The sequence below is a fragment of the Amaranthus tricolor genome, chromosome 17, assembly GCF_026212465.1.
Source record: "Amaranthus tricolor cultivar Red isolate AtriRed21 chromosome 17, ASM2621246v1, whole genome shotgun sequence".
Classification (NCBI taxonomy): Eukaryota; Viridiplantae; Streptophyta; class Magnoliopsida; order Caryophyllales; family Amaranthaceae; genus Amaranthus; species Amaranthus tricolor.
In genome coordinates this window covers 18,217,888-18,239,791 of record NC_080063.1, presented here as the reverse complement: position 1 = coordinate 18,239,791, position 21,904 = coordinate 18,217,888, and the positions used below count along the sequence as shown (strand labels likewise).

Here is a 21,904-nt window from a genome sequence, read left to right as displayed (position 1 = left end):
AATCCAAAAGGTAAGGCAACCGAAAGTCAAGAAAGAGTCATTAAACATGCCCGTTATAATCGAGATAATTTCCAAATGATTTTTTATGCAATTCTTCATTCTGATGCCAGAATATAACAACTTTAGATTACATCAATTGGTTTGAAAGATGGGATAAATAGCAAATATGGCAATTTGGCACAACTGGCAGCACAAAGGCACAACTTGCAGCAAAGAGACACAATTTGTTGCATCAAATACCAACCCAGAGGCCTGATTATACTTTTTTGTGCATCAATTCAACCTGGAGAATGAATACAATTTGGGAACCCCAAGGCATCAACGCTTTATCTTAACTGTTGCTAGCATCGACTAAACAAACCAAAACAAATCGATGCATGTGCACGGAGTGAATAAAGAAAGTGCAACCCAGCTCACCAATCATCCCCGCAGAACGAGGGTCAATGACCTTTCAGTCACACAGCGACACCTAAACCAGTGCGTCAAGACTCAAGACTCCTCTTTAGCACGCGGGGAATAGCATTGTGGCAAATGGAAGTAGAGAACACATAACAACCCAGTATATGAGACATTGAGGAAATACGGCCAAAAGACAAATAGATGAAAAAAACATGGAAGACACAGAATATCAACAGCCAGTTCACAAAAGCCAGTTCATAGACAACACACTAAGAGCAACTGTAGAAGAAATTAGCGAAAGGCTATCAAATCTACTCTTTCTTACTAGCTAGAGAGCAAACTCATTAGGCCACAAAATGATACTTCATATGATACACCTCAATTATTAAAATTCTTAATCATGATATTTTTTTCGTCACCCCGATGTCATTAAATTACTCCTACCTATAGAGTTTGAGAGATCCGAGGTAGAACTTTACCTTATAACCTGTTAATGATAATAAAGAGATTGTTTTCGATTTATCAAATGCAACGTCACATGGATAAGGAGTACATATAATTGGATAAGTCATTTTAACATAGTCAACTATAATTGAAAATCAAATAACTATGAGTCTTTAGCCTCGTACCAAACAACACAACAAGAATAAAAGAAAGGAAAAATGGTACAAACTGGTTAAAAAAATAGTTGCATTACCTTTGAGTGTCCTGTCTTTGTTAACAACTATATATACATTTCTACAATGATAAAGGCTCTATTCAACTAGAAAAATCATAAGCTTTTAAAAGAATTACATTACTAATAAAAAGAAACAATAAACTGATTAGCTACACCAACCACAGAGCAACCATCCATCTAAATATCCAATCTACTCCTTAGCACTCGTGATAATACAACATTATAGTGCAAATAAATTTATAAACTCTTGTATGACACAGTTTCACGATGGAATGCGAACCATGCATGGATAAAATAGTAAATTATTAGAATTTACTCTTTATTTTAAAGAGAGACCGTGTCTCAAAAAATAGCTTAGTGAAACTAAGGCTAAACTAAATACTCTATTTGTCCCCCATTTTGTAATAAAAAGTTATCACAAAATGAAAGCAATATAGAACATCTTAGCAAATGAGACAATATCTCCTTCTGAGTAATTAAAAAGCAACATGTCATATTTATCTGATAGGATTAACACTATTAAATAGGAATAACATGAACTAATCCTAGTGCCTATAACCCATCACCCTTAATCATCGTCATCAGACCCGGTATATCCCTCTTATAGAAAACTATAATCAGATCTGTGGAGGAAAGGGAGGCGACAATGCATGCACATAAAGAAGGATGCGGTCATCACACTTAATCAAGAAAAGAAAAAAGGAAACGGAAGAATCAACCTCTCTGTTGATTCCAGAACATGCTGTAAGCCCCAGATTCAAGTCCACAATACCCATGAGCAGCAGAACTAGACCCAGGCAATCCCAATTGTCCATAACCATAACCATAACCAACCGGCACCATTGGCATTGGCTTTGACATTGGCATCAAAGACAGTGCATTACAATGCATTGACTGTTGTTCTGACTGCTCTTGGTGTGGCATTTGATGCTGCTTTTCCAAGGCTCCGAACCCATCACATTCCAGCAAATTCGAGTCTTGTTTCGACATTGTATGACCTTCATTTGAAACCCCATCATTCTTTTTCTTCAAATGTAATCTATACTTCTGTAAATGACTAGCAACATTTTCTCTAGTCAGTCCTTCCACATCCATAGACTCCATGATTGTTTTAGGAACAGCTTTATCAATCCCCAAAACCCCAATTACATCAACAAATTTCTTGTGAAGTTTAGTTGACCAAACTAATCTGGGTTTTTTTACAGCCCGATTAACAACATTATCATCACCATTTTCATCTTTAGAGCTTGAATTTGTCTCATCAGATGAAAAAAAATCACCCCTTCTCAACTTACTGGAATCACTTCTACCAGGAAACAATCTCAAATTCAAAGAATCAAAAGTTTCTTCTCTGGGGAATATCGTCGAACAGTCATCATGCATAACATGATTGAGATCAATTCCAGAATGAAAAATTTTTTCTTGGCTTATACCAAATGCTAAAGCTAATTCAGGAGAGATCAAAGACTGTGATGATGGAATTAGATCTTCAGGTGATGGTAAACCCATTTCCCATCCTTGCCATTTTAGCTCAGATCGATCTTCCATTAATGGAACTTAATTTTCACTCTTACTGTTTTAAATGATTGAAACACATAAAGGGTATTTAGAAAAACGTTGAAAGATTGAAAGTTTATTGAAATTTGATAGTTAAATTAAGAGTACATTAAAGATGGAGAACACAAGAAAGTTTTGTTAATTGTGTTGGCACAAATTTTCTGGAGAGAGAAGACAAAGGATGTATATACAGTTTCTAATCTCGTAGATAAAGACTTCACGTGTAAGATGTTACCTTAAATTATGTCGGTATTATTATTATTATTATTATTATTATTATTATTATTATTATTATTAGAGAAAATTCTATGAAACTACCTATTCTATACCTGATTTTGCAAAAAACTATCTTATTTAATTTTTTTTTCCAAAAAACTACCTTATGTAATACTTATCTTTGCAAAAGAGTACCAGTTGACGGATTCGAATGTTTGACTGTCAATACTAACGTTTGACTTTCACGTGTGAAGCACGTGCCCCTTTTATAACCAGCCCTTCCTTCATTTCAGAAATTCCATGCCATTTTCTCGTTTTGCTGCTTCGAAAAAAGCCCTAATTTTTCCCCTCCTTCTTCGAAATCCCCCAAATTACTCCCCTTATTCTTCAAAAAACCCTAAATTATTCTCGTTTTCCTTCGAAAAACCTTAAATTTTTGCTAGTAATTAGTAATGTCATCTTCTTCTTCAACCCAAAACTCGAAACCTGAAAACTGTGGGTGTGGAGTTCCCTTTGCAAGGAGGGTTTCATGGACCAAGGAAAATCCAGGAAGAAGGTTTAAGAGTTGCGTTTTTTATGATCCTGATACAAATTGGAGGGGATGCAAAAAGTTTAAATGGGTTGATCAACCTGAAATGGTTGTTTGGCAAAGAGAAGTCACGAACAAGCTTGTGGAGGAGAAGCGACAATTGGCAACCGAAATCAAGATCTTGACATCAAGGGTTTGTTGCTTGGAACATGAAAAGGAACAAGCAATTTCAGAAATTAAAAGGATTAAGAAGAAATGGATGAATGAGAGGAAGCATGGAAATCAGTTTACAAGCTTTGCATTAGGGTTTTTCGTTTGTTTTTTGTTAGTGTTTGTTGTATTAATCAAGGCTATTATTTGAAGTTTAGGACCTATTTAAGAATAATTGTAACAGTGATTTGGGTATTGTAAATTAATCATGATCATTGAATGAATTAAGATTTTATTTTTTCAATTTAATTTCTTTTGCAGGAACTGTAAATACACTTTTGTTAATGTAATGTGGGTTGTGTTTGCTGTTTGCTGTTTGTTGTTTGCTGTGTTTGTTTGTTTGCTGTGGGTTTGCTGTTTGGTGTGTGTTTGCTGTGTATGGTTAATGTAATGTGGGTTGTTGTGGTTGCTGTGTGTTTGATGTTTTTGGTGTGTTTGGTGTTTGCTGTTTGATGTGTACCTATTCTATGATGTTTTCAACTTGCTGTTTGGCTCAGTAGCAATGTACATTAGATGAACATGCCATTTCAGCAAGTTGCTGTGTTTATGTTTGGCTCAGTAGCTCTAATGTGTGTGGTGTTTGTGTTTGGTGTTTGCTGTGTTTACTTAACCTTTTCAATCATTCAGCAAGTTGCTGTCATGCTCAACACAATCACACTTCCTTAAACAAAATGATCTTAAACATGATCTGAACATGATGAACATTGATCTGAAAACTGATTTGAACATTGATTCAACACAATCAGTTCAGCACAGCACATATTACTTATCAATTGCTCTGAACATTGATCTGCACATTGATTCAAGGGTGTCTCAGTATGAACATTGATCTGAACACTGATTTGAACATTGATTCAACACAATCAGTTCAGCACAGCACAGCACAGAACATTGATTTGAACATTTGATTACATGTTGTTCATCTCAAAACACAGTATATGTCTTACATTAATTCAGCACATTAAATTCAAAGAAACAAAGTACATTCTCAATTCAAATACAGCTCTATATTTGACTTTGTTGATCCACTATACATGAAGTGGATGCTGCTGTTCCGGTTTGCGTTTGTTGACTGCTGGTGCAAGGAGTTCCCATTTTAGGCCTTTCACCCTTTGACTTCCTCCCTGTTGGATGTGATTTTGCTGGATTCTTGCATTTTCTTTTGTTGTGGCCTAACTCACCGCAATTACCACATCTTCGTTGCTTGAATTCTCGAACAACATTTACAGGCTTGTTACCTCCTTTACCTTCATCGTTTTCCTTTTTTCTTTTCTTCATTTTAGGCCTTCCAGGCATCTTTCGAAATGGTGGAGGAAGAGGTTTTGCTAAAGTGGTTGTCGGCCACATTTCGCGTCCTGGCATACCATAAAACTTAGGAGCATACGTCTTTGCATACGTTTCTACAAGATACGCCTGATGGACCAATTCACTAGCATCCAATTTTCTAATACAAATACAAGCCATGGCATGTTTGCAAGGGATCCCAAGAAGATTTCAACTTCCACAAAGGCATATCTTATTGGTCAAGTTCACAACGTAACTTTTTTCATCATCATCCACCTCAAACTCAGACACATCCACTGGGATTACCCTCAAACCATATATTTCCTTTGAATTTTTTTCATTATTTTGGAGATAGCTGGCATCAACACACCTCTAAAGTTACCCAACCCTTCTCTTTTGGCTGCACTCCGTTGCATCACATATCTCCTAATCCACTCCATAAGAGAAATAATGGGCTTCCCCCTAGCTTCTACTAACACATTATTAAATGACTCACAACAATTATTTAACAACATCCCAGACTTACTCCTAATAGGAAAAGCATGCCTAGACCAGTGTTTAGCAGGAATAGCAGCTAGATATTCATATGCTTGAACAGAAATATTCTTTATTTCATTCATTTCTCTATCAAAATCAAACTGTAAAAGGTAAATTATTACTAATTAGTTCGACATTAAAATCAAACTGTAAAAGGTAAATTATGACAAATCCATACCTTGTTGTAAGCTCTTGCTGCTTTCCAAAAGTGATGCTTGTACAACTCTCCAGGGAACTTAATCTTAAAGTTAGCCCATATATGCCTATAGCAGAACCTAATTTCGGCTTCAGGAATCACTGCATTTAAAGCTTCAATCAAACCCTACATTGTGAACACATTAGTATTTAGAATGTTAGTTACAATTCAAACAAATTATAGAAATCAAGTAACTACGTGCATACCTTTTGCCTATCGCTCATGAAGGTAAAATCTTCACATCCTGCTTGCACCCAACTACTTGATGAACTAACCGACTTTAGGTCTTCTATAAGGAGATTTAGAAACCAAGTCCAAGTTTCTACGTTTTTTGTTTCGACGACAGCCCATGCAACAGGGAAGATGTTATTGTTCCCATCCTTACCTACAGCGGTAAGCAAAACCCCAGGGAATTGTCCCTTCAAATGCGCCCCATCAACACATATAATAGGCCTACAGCCAGCAACAAAACCCTCCTTACATGCTGGCAAACATATATACATCCTTTGAAACAAGGGTGGAGGTGTCTCTATTCCGATGCATTTGACGATTGCAGTGCTTCCAGGGTTATACCTCCTTATTGCTTCCGCATAATCCCACACCCTGCTATACTCTTCACTAGCATCACCAACTAACATTTTCTTTGCAATTCTTTTAGCCATGTAGCACTTAGAGTATTTCACTTCACAACCTAACTCCCTGTTTACCCGTTTCTTAAATGCCTTTAATTCCCAATTTGGATTTTCCCTCCAATCCTGTATGTATTTCTCAGCTAAATACAAAGCAGTGACTTTGTTATTTTGGTGTTGGTGACCACAAGTGTGCTCGGAAAAATAACTCCTTATTTGAAGTGTCTCCTCATCTTTCAACTTCACAGCATGAACCTTAAAACAACACTTCTTATCGTTCCCACAAACACAGTTCACATTTCTACCTTTCGATTTAACGCAATCGCATCTATTGTAGCAATACACAGTTATCCTATTTCTACCATTATGCAGGTAACAATATTTGTAACCACATTCAATAGCATGGTACCTTAACGCTTTTCTAAAGACATATGTAGAAGGAAACTTAAGGCCTAAAGACAAAATGATCTTACCCTTAAAATCAACCTCAGGATTGAATGTAGGATAGCTTGCTATACCTTCCTCATCAACATTCAATGCACCCAAATCAACATCTTCAAGCTCCAATTCATCATCATTAACGTATATGTCTCTATTGTTTTCCTCATCAACCTCCTTATCTACTAACAATCTAATTTCATCATCACCTATAAACACATCATCGAGACCATAAACTACATTTTCTGCAAACAAATCTGAATCATGCTCATATTCATCCTCATCACCGCAACTGTAATCATCATCACTGCTAACCTCAGATTCAGAAAGTTGTTGTTGTAGGGTTAAACCTCTCTCAATTGGTGTAAGGTTTAGGGTTGAAATAGCATCTAAGTTATTTGTTTTAGATCTAGGGTTAGCACTTACACATTCTTTATAACCCGTATATGTGTTTGGTGGTCCCATTTCCCCAACATCAACAACTATATTTGCTCTTTCCAGGTCATCCACAACCTCATGTGCCACATCATTTCTTTCAAGCTCCACCTCATATGTCCTAACATTGACCAACTCATTTGCCAACTCAGAATGCTGCATTTTCGAAGTACTTGCTTTTTTCCAGATTTTCAATTTCTTCATGTTACTGATTTATCTAATTTAAGGAACCATTATACATTATTCTCAAACAACAATAATCAATTAACAAATGACAACATAAAAACAAGAAATTAATAACGAAAATTACAGCAGCCATTGAAATAAAGGAGCGAAATTACAGAAAAAAAAAATTTCAACAACGAAGAAAAGATCCTTAATTGAGTGGTACTACATACCTCTAAATGTTAGATGCTTCAGCTGGAAGATGTCTCAAGGAAGAAGGGAGCGAATTGAAGAGCTTTGCACAGCTTTTTCGAAGAAGATAACCCGGTTTTTTCGAAGAAGAAGAGAAAAGATAAGCTTTTCGAAGAAGGTTTCTGAAATGAACAGCAGCAATGAAGAAGGTTTGCTAAATAATGGGTCACGTGCGTCACACGTGATAGTCAAAGTTAGTTTTGACGGTCAAAACTAACCTATCCGTTAAAAGGTACTCTTTTGCAAACATAAGTATTACATAAGGTAGTTTTTTGGAAAAAAAATTAGATAAGGTAGTTTTTTGCAAAATCAGGTATAGAATAGGTAGTTTTATAGAATTTTCTCTTATTATTATTACCACTAATGTATAAATTCATGCAATAGCGATTTTTTTTGCATTAACAAGAAATATAAGCATGTGATATTAGAAAAATAAAGTCAGATATATTATGCAATAGAAATACTCAATTTTGATTATTATACTTTAAATTAACTCTGTCATTTTAGAAATTATCAACAATATATTATGCAGTGTATTCTATTCTCTAACTAACTCAATTTTATTATAAATAAATGCAAGTCTAACATACTTTAAAGGTAGTGATATTACTCAAGATTAAATATCATGTCATTTTTCTTTAACTAATAAATGATCGAGTTTCATTTTGCAAAATTTCTTTAAATTTTTAAAGCTTTTTAGTATACTGAATAATTTACTTGTGGGTAATTTTCCTTGTTCTCTCCTTTGAGAAGATGCGATTAAAATCAGCATACTAATCTTTTTTTTTCTCAGATCTTGATTTGTACGGATAACTGAATTGATAACTATAATTATAACCATTCTCAACAATATTATTTCTTTTATTAATTGTTATTTTGTTTGATTATTTATTCTTTTTCAGTTTTTTTAAGTTTGCACTAGATTATGACTCAAAGAGTTTTATTAATTTTTTTGAATTACATGGAGCAAATTTAAATTTAGTATGTTTTCTAATTTTTTGTTTTAATGAGTTTGTTAGAATGGGAGTTTTGGCAGAGTGTATGACTAATCAATAAGTCTGATTATGAGTTTTGAGTACCGAAAGCATTCTATTGTAAAAATATAGAAGGTTGGACTTCATTACACCCTCCTTTTTTGGCCTTATCAAATTCAAAAGGACGAAGAAAATGCTTAGTTAATAAATTTATTTTTTTTTCAATGGGAATATATATTTCAAGGGATATTACCCCCCATTATTTATTTCCAAGAAAATTGGAAGCATGCAATTGATAGCAATTGGAAATCATATTTCCTCTTAATGGCAGTTCAATATCATCTATTCACACTAAGGAAGTCCAAATTTCATGCAGGCTAACCTTAACACAATCTCTTTTCAAGTGACAAAAAATTTCAAAAAATTAAACAGCAAACATTAACCAAATTAAAGATCAAACCATATGAGAAAATTGTTCTTTCAAAGAAGAAATTATCAATCCGATACACAGTTAAAAAGAAAAAAGGAAAACTTATAGCCTCAATTCTAAGTTCTAACACGAAGGCTCTCTCTTTCGCTCTTCTTCTGCGGCTAGCAACGATCTGTACAGTCTTAAGTCGTAAATATTACTACCTCCACAGCCTTCTCTATACACCCTCGAAACTTGTACAGTAATTTTTTCAAGTCTCTACGGCAAGGGGAGGGGGCATCTGGTAACTTGTACCATTTGAGCCTTGAACTAACCTGGTTTTCTAGGTATATATATATTCTCGAGAAACAAAAGAAAACGCTACAATTTACAGTTTTACAGTTGCAACAGACTTTTATTTTTCATTCAGCTCTCGGTCCAACCTTAATAAATAGACGGGAGCTACAGCAGGCATAAAACAAAACAAAGGGTAGAGAGAACCACTTTCCTACTAGCCTCAGTTAGCTGTACAACGCCTTTTTCTTCTATGCCATCGGAGCTGGGTAGGGAGGGAGACAGCAAACTGGTTCTCCTCTTCTCTACAAAAGAATGAAAACACAATAAGCAACTGAAGGTTTTCGTTCTTTTCGTATCAATTAGTCTTTGTCCTTTAAACTTGCTACATAACACAAATCAAAGTGGGAGCTTTTTAGATGTGGTGGAGCAAATTCAAAGAGACGAAGGGAGTATCAGTTAGCTTTACGGTACCTTTTTAATCTATGCCACTGGAGCAGGATAGGGAGTCTGCAAGCTGATTCTCCTCTCTACAATACAAAGGAAAACGAAAAAAGGATAAGCAATCAGCTGTGTCGTTTAGTTCACATGAAATTCACATGGCTGCACTTATGAGAACGTGATGTCGTAGATAGTTCTTGAACTAATTTGAACTCGTTGAAACATATTGCAAGTATAGTGAACTTGAATGATGATCGAGATAAAATTAGAACAGCACAAGAAATAAAGTAGTAAAAATAGTACTTTCAAACATATACTTGATTTGCGTAATGATATAAGACGATCACTGAAAACTATGTAGTATGTACCTGATCACGAGTTAGCTTGACATAAATGAGTAAAGCAAACATTAATGAACTAACATACATCCAAGGCAGCAATTCTGATGTAAAGGGAAAAGAAACATAATTACCTCCAGCTGCAACAAGTTTTTCTACACGGGCAACAATATGCTTTCCATATGTATACTTCTTCAGTGCATTCAGATGATTCTTTATTCGTGAGAGAATCACTTCGAGCTGCTGGTCATCACAAGTTTCCAGCACTTTTTGCACAACATAGTTTGCAAACTGATCTTTCATCATCACCTGAACAAGAAAAGCAGATGATCACACAATATTTAGTTGGGTTTGGCGTAGCTAGTACAACAAAAATGAATACATAAGATTTGAGGGAAAAAGATAAAAATCTTTTCATCATATACAAACTTGAAGCAAAAGATTAAACACGGCAAATCCCCATCTAAGTTTGTTCATTCTTCCGTCTGATCAAGTCCCTCACCCCAAACACAATAAAAGTTCAAGATTTAAGTTTTTTCATCCTTCCGTCAGAACTTTTTTCATGTGCACATCCTATTCGACCAAGAGCCAGTCATCCAAAATTTTACAATTTGTTAAAACACACCCTGCCCCATGATCTCTAGTTCGGACAAAAAATGATCCACCATAAAATCTGCAACATGGTTAGATCACAGGAACAGCCAAGATTCAGGAAAGCGGGAATGGTATGATCTCTATGCCCCTTTACATTCAATATCAGTTCATTATACATTTGCACATAAAATAGCTGCTAAAGAAACAATGTACACCACACCCTATGATATAAGATCAACACAGGATATGCCAATAAATGAAGCAAAAATATTGTAGAAACGTGGCATGGAAAAATGGTAGGAATGGAATTACAGCTAGCTGACATGACAGCAAACACAAACAAAACCCTTATATATAGCATTCAATAAACTTCAACGACAGGTGTATGTTGATATAAAAAAGTGACAATATACAGAAAATTCATTGGACAAAGTAACATTGCATGCTCTCACAATATCAGCTGAGAAATCTTAAAAGGACAGAGAATGACCAAGAATGTCAGTATGTATGCACAATGAAGTAGGACGAACCTGAAGTGGCTCATTATCATCAGTAGCTCCAAGCATTTCATTCACCATATTGCGGCGCTCTGTTGTATCGCCAAACGCAAGACATTTTTCTATCACATTTGAAGCAAATTTTTGTTGACTCATTTGAACTATCTTCCCAGTCAATTTGGTTATTATAGCAGAGCGTTCATGTGGCTTTCCGTGCTCCAGCACGTGCTGTAAAATAACAAAAGGTTGAATTTATGTAACATAGATAGCATAATCAAATCTTGCATAACACATCTGCGTAAAAAAGGAATATAACATTCAAAAACGCTTTTCGAAATTGTAAACAGTTCGATAGTCATAAAAAAGGTAGTCAGCCAGCAACCCGGTATCAACTACAAACGTTTAGAATTAGAAGAAGCCTATCTTGTTAACTCTCCATAAAATAGAAAGAGACTAAGCTAATCCAAAGGGCCCTCAGATTAGGCCTATCAAGAGAAATAATTAGAACACTCACCTCTAAACCATAAAAAAAAAGGGTTCAAAAACACAGACCCAAAAACCGAAAAGAACTCTCCAAAGATTTCAGGTGATGAACATTGTTGTACAGTTGTACCTCTATAATCAGTAATTGTGTCATTTACTCATTTGGATACTAGCTCATTAGACATGATACAACATTTGCCACATTTATCCATGTATCAAGTGAAGGATAGTGAACTTCAGATGAAAAATCATATTCTAAGTCAACAAGAACATTATAGATCTATTACAAACATGTTACTTATTCAGAGAAAATACAAGAAACATACCATAAACTTACACACAACAAATCAGCAATAAATGTGACACAAATCAGCACAAGTATAGATCTTTAAGTATTATAATATCAATGGTTTATATCTCTAACTCAACGAGCATTTAAGTCAACTTGTTCAGGAAATAAATAAGCTTCTAGATCCAGTCAAAAGGATTTCAAAGCTTCTAGTTCGTCCCTATAATTAACAAGTCCATCACTTCATTAAAACATGAATCCAGCAATGATCTATGTGTTGCAGAATACTTCCAGTAATGAGATTTACATCAACATTCAAAATCAAAAAATAAATGACATCAGCATACCTGAACAACATAATTCCCATACTGATCCTGGGACAACATAGAGATGGACTGCATAATCTCCTCCATCACAATACGTTGGGTTGTAGGGTCATGGCAGTGTTCCAAAACTCTCTGTAATGCAAAATAAAGTATAAGATCCATGTTTATCTCACACTCGACATTACAACTGGGAAATATTTGGATTTACAAAAAAATTATCAGTGACAGTGTAATTAATACCTGGATGACTCGACACCCATATGGATGGGTTGACAATGTCACAACTTGATCATAAAAAGTTAATATAATGAACTGGATAGCATCTTCAGGTATGCACTCAATGCACTTCTGGATAACGTGATTCCCATTTTGGTCACGCACACAGCGCATCACATGGCCATCCAGCTCCACAACCATCTTTTTCTGCTGGTCTAAATTGACAACTTCAATGGCCTGATAAGGGAGAACAGCAAAATGAGAAATGCATGAATAGTCGCACAATCTCAATACAAAGCAAATTAAATGTTTTCATATTCCTCTAACAGAGATATGAAAACGATGATTGTAGTAGACAATCTCACAAGTCAATTTGCTTTGGTTGAAGTAACCGAAGCCCCCATATGAGAACAAGGCTTAGGCATTGTTGCTCCATTTAATCGAAGAAAATTGATTGTGGAAATTATTTTTGAAAAATCTAATATTTGATAGCTTTTCTGAACAGCATAGAAAATTTGATACATTCCTCAAAGAACAAATTAAACCATGAATGAAAAAATAGCAACACGCAAACAATTCTAACAGTGTAGACCTGTCTGTAAACAGAGGGAAGGGATCAAAAGAAGAGATATAGATCTTAAATCTAGCATCACTACAATTAAAAAAATATTAACAAGAATCAACATATAGATGAGTGGGATAACATTAAGCAAGAAACGTACCTTCTGAATTACTCTGCAGCCATACATTTGAAGGCTCAGTGTGAGAACATGACCAGTGAGTTTGTCAGCTAGTTCCCTAATTTGTGATGCAGTTCCATGCTCAAAAAACTACAATGTAATAGAATATTATACACAAGTTATACACAGTGTACAGATTTAATAGGCCAAGAAATAAAATCAATACAAAAAAATCCAGTAATTATTACCTTTTGAATGACGTAGTTACCAAAAACATCTGTCATCAGTGACAATGCTTGGGGAATTATTTCATGGAAAACCATATTCTTCTCTTCTGGTGTAGCTGTTTCAAGTTTCTGCTGGATGAAGCGACTGCCATACTGATCCGCACTGCCAAAATTAAGAAAACCAGTTAAGCCATGAAAGCAACCAATGATTTGGAAATTGATAATAAAAATACAGAATGCACACCTAAACTCAACAACATGACCAGCAATTTCAGAGAGCTCAAAACATTTAGTCTTGTTGCTCTTAAATTCATCAAGCAGAGAGGACACAAAGCTGTTCTCCATGAAGCTTCCGGTTTCGGATCCCCAGTTTCCCATCATGCCAGCAGCTAAGTTCCTCATCCCAGAAGACAACCTCATATTCCTCTCACCATGTCTCAAAGGACTACCAGGGGAGTTAGGAAGAAGTGAACTTCCTAAATGATTTCCAGCATACCCTGTGCCAATCCCAAAACCTGGGTTGCCATAGTAGCCATGATTCAGTCCAGCGGATTTACCAAGGTAAGGCCGATCTGATTTTTGTGGTGACAGCAATCCCAAATAAGCTTTCTGGAGTGCTAGAAAATCCATGTAAGAATTGCCTCCATCAAGGGAAGGGTCATTCAGAGCAGCCAACTGGGCAGCAGAATAATCATTTGATGTTAAATAGTGCAGATACAGGGGGTCCAACTGAGATTGACTTCCCCCCCAACCGGCATTTTGCAGCTCTGCAGCAGCAGCGATCAAGTTTGCTCGCGAAGGCACGCTTCCTCCCAGTGCCCTAGAATCCAAACCACCAACACCAATGGCAGAGGCAGCAGCATTTTCGAATAATGGTGGCAATGCCCCACTGCCAAGCTGACCAGCCATCATTGATGCCAAAGCAGGATTGATATTGTGTCCACTGAGGCTGTAATTTGGAATAGCTGAGCTAGGACTGCCAACACTGTGAAAGTTAGAGGGTGAATTTGGTCCACCATGTTTGTGATGCTCAACTCCATCAGACCTGAAGTAGTGGTTTTGATCCCTTCCACTGAAATTTCCCTTAGCCGGATATGAGCCTTTAGTAGAATGGGATACAGACTGCTGCTTGAGTGGAGCAAACTCAGCAGAATTCAAGTGAGCACTCTTTTTGACATGGTTATGATCACCATGTAGATTGAACAAGTTTCGGTGGTCACCAACCCCGCGCTGAAATTGCAATCTCATATGCCTCTCCTCGTCCATCTGAGCGTCCGAAGACAGACTCATGCCGGATAAGGCAGATACAAGATCTGTAGCAGCACTAGGTCCGTTTGAAGTGGCATGAAGAGAATTAGGACTGTGCACACTTCTTTTGTCAATTGAGTTAATTCTGCCTTCACCAGCTGTGGGGATGCGAGGACTAGGAGCTCTAGCAATGAGCTGAGGATCAGGAGTGGTGCTCCTTGACAAGGATGCGCCTAAAGCAGAAGCATAACTAAGAGAAGCTGAAACATCACCATTGCGGTTTGCTGAAAGGCCTTGCAGGACTCCACCATGCAAAGGTTCTGTTGACGACAAGGGAGCCAACTTAGCCTCAGAAGTTGCAATGTTCTCATCAAATCCATTGAGGCTAGCTGGTCGAGACGGTAGCCTAGCAGCAGAGGTAGAATTATTCAAGTCGTCCTGTTTTCAAAACAAAGTCTTTACATAAGAATGAACTTCAAAGAATCCAACCAAAGCGCATGACTTGAGACACAAATTGTCAAGAAGCAACAAAACCCTATGAATAGCTGTTGTATACCCCAATGAAAAATTCAACCAATAAAAGGTTATCACAGAATATTATTAACCAACTTTGTAGCAGAGACTCCATATATATACAAGGAAAATCCGAACTTTAATGTTAAAAGTAGATCATTCAAATTTTAGCATCCAATGACTCATCACAACCAAATCTTTCTTATTGTTGGTAAGTTTGGAATTTTCCATAAATTTATAGAGAAATTTTAAATGTTATTTTTCATGAATATAAGAAAATTAAAATATATTCATGTGGTATCTTGTTAGATTAGTATCAATGTATACAATTTAAATACATATTTTTTATAAATTATAATGAAGTATTTTTATGGATATTAATGCTTGAACTAAACTTGAAATGTACAAAAAAAAAAGGTCAAATGTGATCAAAATTGTGAAATGGAGAAAGTAGCATATGTTGCTTTCTCCTAATCAACTCCATTCTATATTCACTCGTAAGGGGGAAAAAAAATAAAATTACAAGATTGACTTCCTATTTTGACACTTCCAACACACAATAGGCGATTTCCAGTTTATAAATAAAGGCAACAATTTAATATTTTACAAATGAAAGAATCAACCCTTTGGGAATGGAATAGGTTAGAAAATAACCAGATACTGGTATCTTCAATTAAAAACTGCTAAACTGACAATAATAATTACGTTCAAAGAATTCAAAGAAGAAACTACAACTCAAAATTAACATATAAATCAGCCTAAAGATCACTTATAAAATTAAACTAACAAAATAAGGTCAGTCCCAAAAAATAAGACGCCATAACAGCAAACACTAACATAATATTACAATCTTTGACCCAAACATAAAGTCACAAGTCTTCTTGAGTCCTGCAGTAAACCCACACATCCCATTGATTAAAACCCAAAACTTTCCCAGCAGATACACACAGAGATAAAAATCTCCAACAATAACATTCTAAATTTATTAAACACAAACTACAAGTCTACAACTCAAACATAAAACGTAAATCAACAAAAAGAAAAAACCTTTTTTATAAGAAAATATACTCAAGCCCATCAAATATAGCAACACTTCCATAAAAACACAAACTCTAACCTGAAAATTAAAGTAGCTCTATCTCACAACTATAAATCCATATAACTAAAACTTCCAGATTAAAAGAAAAAGATTACTTCTTTATAGAAAAAATAAACCCAACCCCATCAAAATAACAAACCCACCCATAAAGTAACAAATTTCTGTTCCCCAAATCATTAAATAGCTCCCGTCTAGATGAGATTTGAGAAGGTCAACTTTATACAAATTGACCCTTTAAACCATAAAAACACAAGTTATAATCACAAAACATGAAACAGCTCACTCTTTCAACTTATAAAACTAACATGAACCATAATAAAAACATCACAATCAAAACCAATTAAACCCAAAAGCTATTTAACAAATCACCAACAAAACAATATAATTTTTACCTGAATAATTTCAGCAATACTTTTCTGCCTACTTCCCAACCCTAATCCAGGCAATCCAACACCATTCCATTCAGTTTGTCCATTACTCTCTTCCTCTTTCACACCATTAAATCCTACAGAAAACAAGGAATTTCCGTTTACCCCATTATTATTAATGTCACCATTATTACCATTATTATTACTTACATTAAACTCTTCTTCCCAATTATTTATACCTCCAATCACTTTCCTCCTATCTCCAATCCCTCCCAGCCCAGACCCATTCCCAGGCCCACTACTCAACCTCTGAGCAAACCTCCAATCTTCTTTGGACAACAATGGTGGGGGTAGCCTTGGGTTTAAATTAACACTCGAATAGTAGTAATTTATGTAAGCTGGATCAGACCTTAACTCATCTTCCGATACTTCGCGCGAAAATACACCATTTCCGCCATTATCGACGCTAAATAAACCTCCAACACTACCATTACCATCGATCGTAGGCGGCGCCGAAGGACTTCGAAAAATGTCATAACCTCTTTCCCTCTCTTTTCCTACCGTTTCTTCACCGTAATCGATCGATCGTACTCCTACTTCAGATGTCATGGTCATATACTTCTCCGTTATCATTCCATTCACTCCAATAAAACCAATAAACTCCAAAAAGGTCGTACCAGCGCCAAAAATAACGAAAAAGTATGAAATTTATGTTCGATTGAAAAAATATGAGCTGAATGATGGAAAATGTTAGAGATATTTAGAAATCAGTGGAATTAGGGTTTTTATCGCCATTGAGGATGTGAATTTGAAGGGAGAGAAAAAGTGAGGGAAGTAAAGAGAGAGAAAGTAAAAGAGAGTGATAAGCACAAGATGAGAGAAGAAAGGAGATAGACGATCGAGATTAAATCTAGAGATGAGATTTGTTTATTACCCTACAGTGGCGGGGTAGTTTCCTTGCTTAGGGTTTTCAATTTTGTTAAAAGTTTTAGTAATAAAATATTGGGATTGATTTGGGATTTTTGGATATTTTCTCGTTTTTGATTTGATTAATTATTAACCGCAAGTTTCACCGTTTTTGGGTTTTTAATCGTTTCACCGTGAAATTTTCTCATACAATCTTTTGTAACTAAAAAAGTTAAAATTAATTAAGACTAAACAATAGATAATTGTCATAAACTCTAAAAAAAGAATTTATTTTTTAATAAATTAGAGTTGGTCAGCCCATATTAAATAATAACGAATATCTCATTAATTAATTAGAGTTATTCATTAGAGATATCGTTTTTCAATGAGACGAGCTCAAAATCAGAAACTCATATACTTATAATTTGTATTAATTAGGCTATTAATATATAAAATGCGTCTCACGGTAAGACTATCTTATATAGAAAATTGTGAATAAATTAGCGTTCTTAATTATTTTTTGTTCTCATTTTATTTTGCAAAGTGTATGTATATATATCTTCTTTTTTTTGTTCATTTTCCTTTTAGCATACTTTTTAAAGCAAATTTTAAATTTCAATATCTTTAAATGCACGCCATAAAAAGTTATAAAAATATTTGATAAAAAATTTTGCATTAAAACGAATCCAACAAGATCTCACATAAATATATATTTATCTTCAGTCTATCCCTTAAAAATCTTATTTAAATTTGTATGTCGTATATAAAAATTATATAGTGAAGAAACATAAAAAACAAAAAAATAATAAAATTTTACATGTCGAGATAAATTTAATAATATCAATACATTTATATATTTTAGCTTGCACATAGCCATAAAATTATAGTACTATACTAATTTCTCAATATTTAAATAGAAATAGAATATTTATTACAAGATATTTAAAATAGGTTATAGAATTGGTATTTTTTTAGGAAAAACAGAATCGCGTCATGTAAGCAGAGAGGAGTACCCACTGATTTTATGGAAAGTGTGACGGTAGCCCGTAAGTGGATTTTGTTATGTAATCCAAGGGATTTCTAGTGGAGGGAAACTTGTAACTTAGGTTAATTATGCGTTTGGTTTTTGGTCGGATTTTATATATTTTAAATATGATCAAACTCGAAATTTATTTTTTAAATGTGCACAATTGATATAATTTTTTAAATAAGTTTTGATTATACTGTTCTTTTATATTTATGATTTTAGCGCATAATTAGGTGTATTGTAGAATTCAGATCGGATTATCATCATCATCATATTCTGTGCATCTAAAATTCTCAATTATATAAACTATGCTTAAAGTCTGAGAGAATAATTGAAAAACGACAAATTATATTTTAAAAATAATGTAGGCAAAGAATTATTTTCTCTCAAAAAAGACCAAAAAAAAAAAAGCAAAGATGTAAAATCAGTCAAAGTGAATCTAAAATCAATCATAAGTCTAGTTTGCGGCAAATTTAAGTGTTTTGCTTTGTTAATTTCAATTTACAATATTTTCATTTCGCGTAATGTTCCAATAACTTTTAAATTTTTTTAAAAGAAAATAATTTATTTTTTTGAAATGACAACCTAAAAATGAAAATTTTAAAATGAAAGAAGTATTTGTAATTTTATTATTAGAGAAAGCTTTTAAGGTCGAGCACATGTAAGTGAATTATTGTGAAAATATGATTAATTTTCAGTACATGGAAGGAAAATTGGAACTTTTTAATGAAGAAATGTAGTGAAATGAGAAGTAGTAATGAGAAGACAATAATAATAAAAAATAATTACGCGTGTTGTGGCACTATCATTATCTGCTTTCCGCAATGTTAATGACAATGACATTTCACAACTGTGTATAACTTACATGAACATAATCCAATGTCAAAATTTGAAGCATAGCTACATACACAACCCTTTGTCTTTACTAATTTATATATTCTCATCCAACCATGTTGAATTGTAGAAATTTTTTTCTTAATTTATTACAAAAAAGTAGAGGGAAGGAGAATGATTAGTTAAGGATCAAATTCAAGATTTAAAAAAAAAATGATATTTGTTTTTCAATTAAATTAATATCTTAATTTCAAATGTTTAATTGATTATTGAAAAATTCTTTAAAAATCGTTTTACCGTAAGACAACTTAATATAGATTGGCCTAATACTAGTTTTTAAAAAATAGCTGTCAAGTATGTCTTGTTCGGTTACATTTTAATTTATTTAATTAATTTTTTAAAAAATCATTAAATGGGCTGCTTGAATGAGCCCATCTCACGGTGAAACGATCTCATACAAGACTTGTTAAAATCGATTTTGTTTCTTATTTTTAATAGGCTTAATTGGCTACATAATTATATATAATTTTTCGTTACAACTTCAATATACTTCATGTTATATGTCCCATCAACTACATCGACTTATACAAGAGCTTTTTCGTTAAAATTATGTAAGCAACACAAATTTTCCTCACACTAATAATTCCACTTGAAACATGGTTTATGAGATTTGACTTTTGACCACCAGTGATTATAATACTATTTTAATGAATAAATTCAACTAAAAACCTTATATTATATCATACTCTCTCATTTTAGAGTCCATTAAAACAAAAATATAAATGTAAAAACATGTTTTTCTTATATAAGATTAAAATTCCGTTCGGAATAGTGCGATACTTAGTGCATCATTTTAGACAATCATATTGATTCTGTTTCTTTTCCATACTAGATAGATTTATTATGTAAATTGTGTTAAGAAACTCAAATGGTTTAGTTTGTTTTTAATTAGCTTATTTCAATTCAATAGTTCATTTTATATATATATATATATATATATATATATATATATATATATATATATATATATATATATATATATATATATATATATATATATATATATTCATTCGAGTTTAATTCAATATAGTTATGTAATCATAATTACTCTCATATTTTACTATTTATATGACTTTAGTTTCATTAAAATTAATTTTATTCAATTTGTCAAATTATTTTAAACTCAAAAAAAAGCCACTAATCTTACTTGCAACTTGCAAGTAAATCTAATTAAAGGGTTTTTTAAATAGTTAAATCAACTCTGATGTTTAGGTCATCAACAACGACGTGTAAAAATTTTTGAATATAAATTATGTTCAAAATTCATCTCAGCAAATATAACATGTAAAGCTCGATTTAATAAATTATTTTTGTTCAAAATTCGATCTATTATATACAAATTTTCATACATCTTACACAATAAAATATGTTGTTTTATACTCCCCAAGATTCTTCATCCTTGATCCATACTTTAAAGTTTATATACGCCATGCCTGTTGTGTTGCCTAATGCCTAGGCCATGTGTGTGGAAATAGAATTGGTCGATAAAATGACTTACTTTTTGAATAACTTAATTTAATTAATTAAATAAAGGGAATTTTATTAAAGTGACGTCCAAAAAGCTAATTGATATTAATAACATGACTTGCTATAAGACCCATGCATGGTATATGTTTGAAAATAACCTCATACTTGATATTTGTGGTATATAAAGTGACCATTTTTTTTTTGTTCTAGGTTGCTAGAGTATTAGCATTACATTAATACAAAAGCTTTGTGTAATACAGGAAATTTTTAGTAAGAAGATACATATTAATATAATTTGCTCTCAAAAATCCTTAAAAAGTCCAATTGTAATAATCAAGTTAACTAAATTACGCGTTTTCAATGTTAAGTAAAATGTAATAAATATATAACACATTATATTTTTAACCTTATTTATATCATTCAATGTAACAAAAATTTCCGTAGTTTATAAAAATAATAAATTTAAGGTATGTAAAAATTCGAATTAATAATTTATCTAGTATAGCTTAATGTTAGCCAGAACCATTCAAAGTATTTAGTTTTTAAAAAGGTAAATATATTACTCAATCTAGTTAATTTTTAGAAAGGTTAAAAATGACAAGTAGCTTATTATTAATTTTATTTTCCACATAAATCAATATCAACAATTAAATTCCTACATCTAACGGGGCTACATGAGATTGGCATGTGGAATTTTTCAGTCCTTTTATTAAATTGTATGATATGATTGTTGCCACATCTATGCGAAGTTATTTAAGTCAATTGTTTAAGATGTATGTTTTTGTATATATTATTGTTGGTTATTTATTAGGGATGAAATATGTCATAATAAAAAAGTCATTAAAACTTAAGCTATTAAAGTTGTTTGATAAATGTCTTTTTGACTATTGACTTATTGGTTGATCAAAACTCCAGAAAGATGTTTATCAATTGACTTTTCAGACAACTGAAAATAGTTTTGTTAGCTTTTTTTCATTGGCTTTGAATCCAATTTTTCTCTAATAAACACTAAACATTTTCAGCTAGTCAAACAAACCAACTAAAAAGTCAACAACTAACATATTTGCCAAACATACCTACTATGAATA

General features: G+C 33.4%; 2 protein-coding genes across 2 annotated transcripts; both read right to left on the bottom strand.

Annotated features, from left to right (window-relative positions):
- Positions 1 to 29: 29 nt before the first annotated feature.
- LOC130803561 (transcription factor MYBC1-like) lies at positions 30 to 2,821 on the bottom strand. Its single transcript, XM_057667725.1, has one exon. The coding sequence runs from the start codon at positions 2,624 to 2,626 to the stop codon at positions 1,793 to 1,795; it is 834 nt and encodes a 277-aa protein (XP_057523708.1). The 5' UTR covers positions 2,627 to 2,821; the 3' UTR covers positions 30 to 1,792.
- Positions 2,822 to 8,964: 6,143 nt separating this feature from the next.
- On the bottom strand, positions 8,965 to 17,471 carry LOC130803560 (pumilio homolog 1-like). Its single transcript, XM_057667724.1, has 10 exons — positions 16,547 to 17,471; positions 13,539 to 14,980; positions 13,316 to 13,457; positions 13,110 to 13,217; positions 12,412 to 12,624; positions 12,193 to 12,303; positions 11,107 to 11,301; positions 10,117 to 10,291; positions 9,678 to 9,733; positions 8,965 to 9,508 (listed from the first exon to the last, which is right to left on the bottom strand). The coding sequence occupies exons 1-9, from the start codon at positions 17,153 to 17,155 to the stop codon at positions 9,687 to 9,689; spliced, it is 3,042 nt and encodes a 1,013-aa protein (XP_057523707.1). The 5' UTR covers positions 17,156 to 17,471; the 3' UTR covers positions 8,965 to 9,508; positions 9,678 to 9,686.
- Between the last annotated feature and the right edge of the window lie 4,433 nt (positions 17,472 to 21,904).

Excerpts from the sequence above, each read along its gene's own strand:
- LOC130803561 (XM_057667725.1), bottom strand. The coding sequence starts at position 2,626 with ATGGAAGATCGATCTGAGCTAAAATGGCAAGGATGGGAAATGGGTTTA.
- LOC130803560 (XM_057667724.1), bottom strand. The coding sequence starts at position 17,155 with ATGATAACGGAGAAGTATATGACCATGACATCTGAAGTAGGAGTACGA. Across the intron at positions 13,458-13,538 it reads GGTCATGTTGTTGAGTTTAG|TGCGGATCAGTATGGCAGTC; the intron begins GTGTGCATTCTG and ends TAATTTTGGCAG. Across the intron at positions 12,304-12,411 it reads ATGGGTGTCGAGTCATCCAG|AGAGTTTTGGAACACTGCCA; the intron begins GTATTAATTACA and ends TTTGCATTACAG.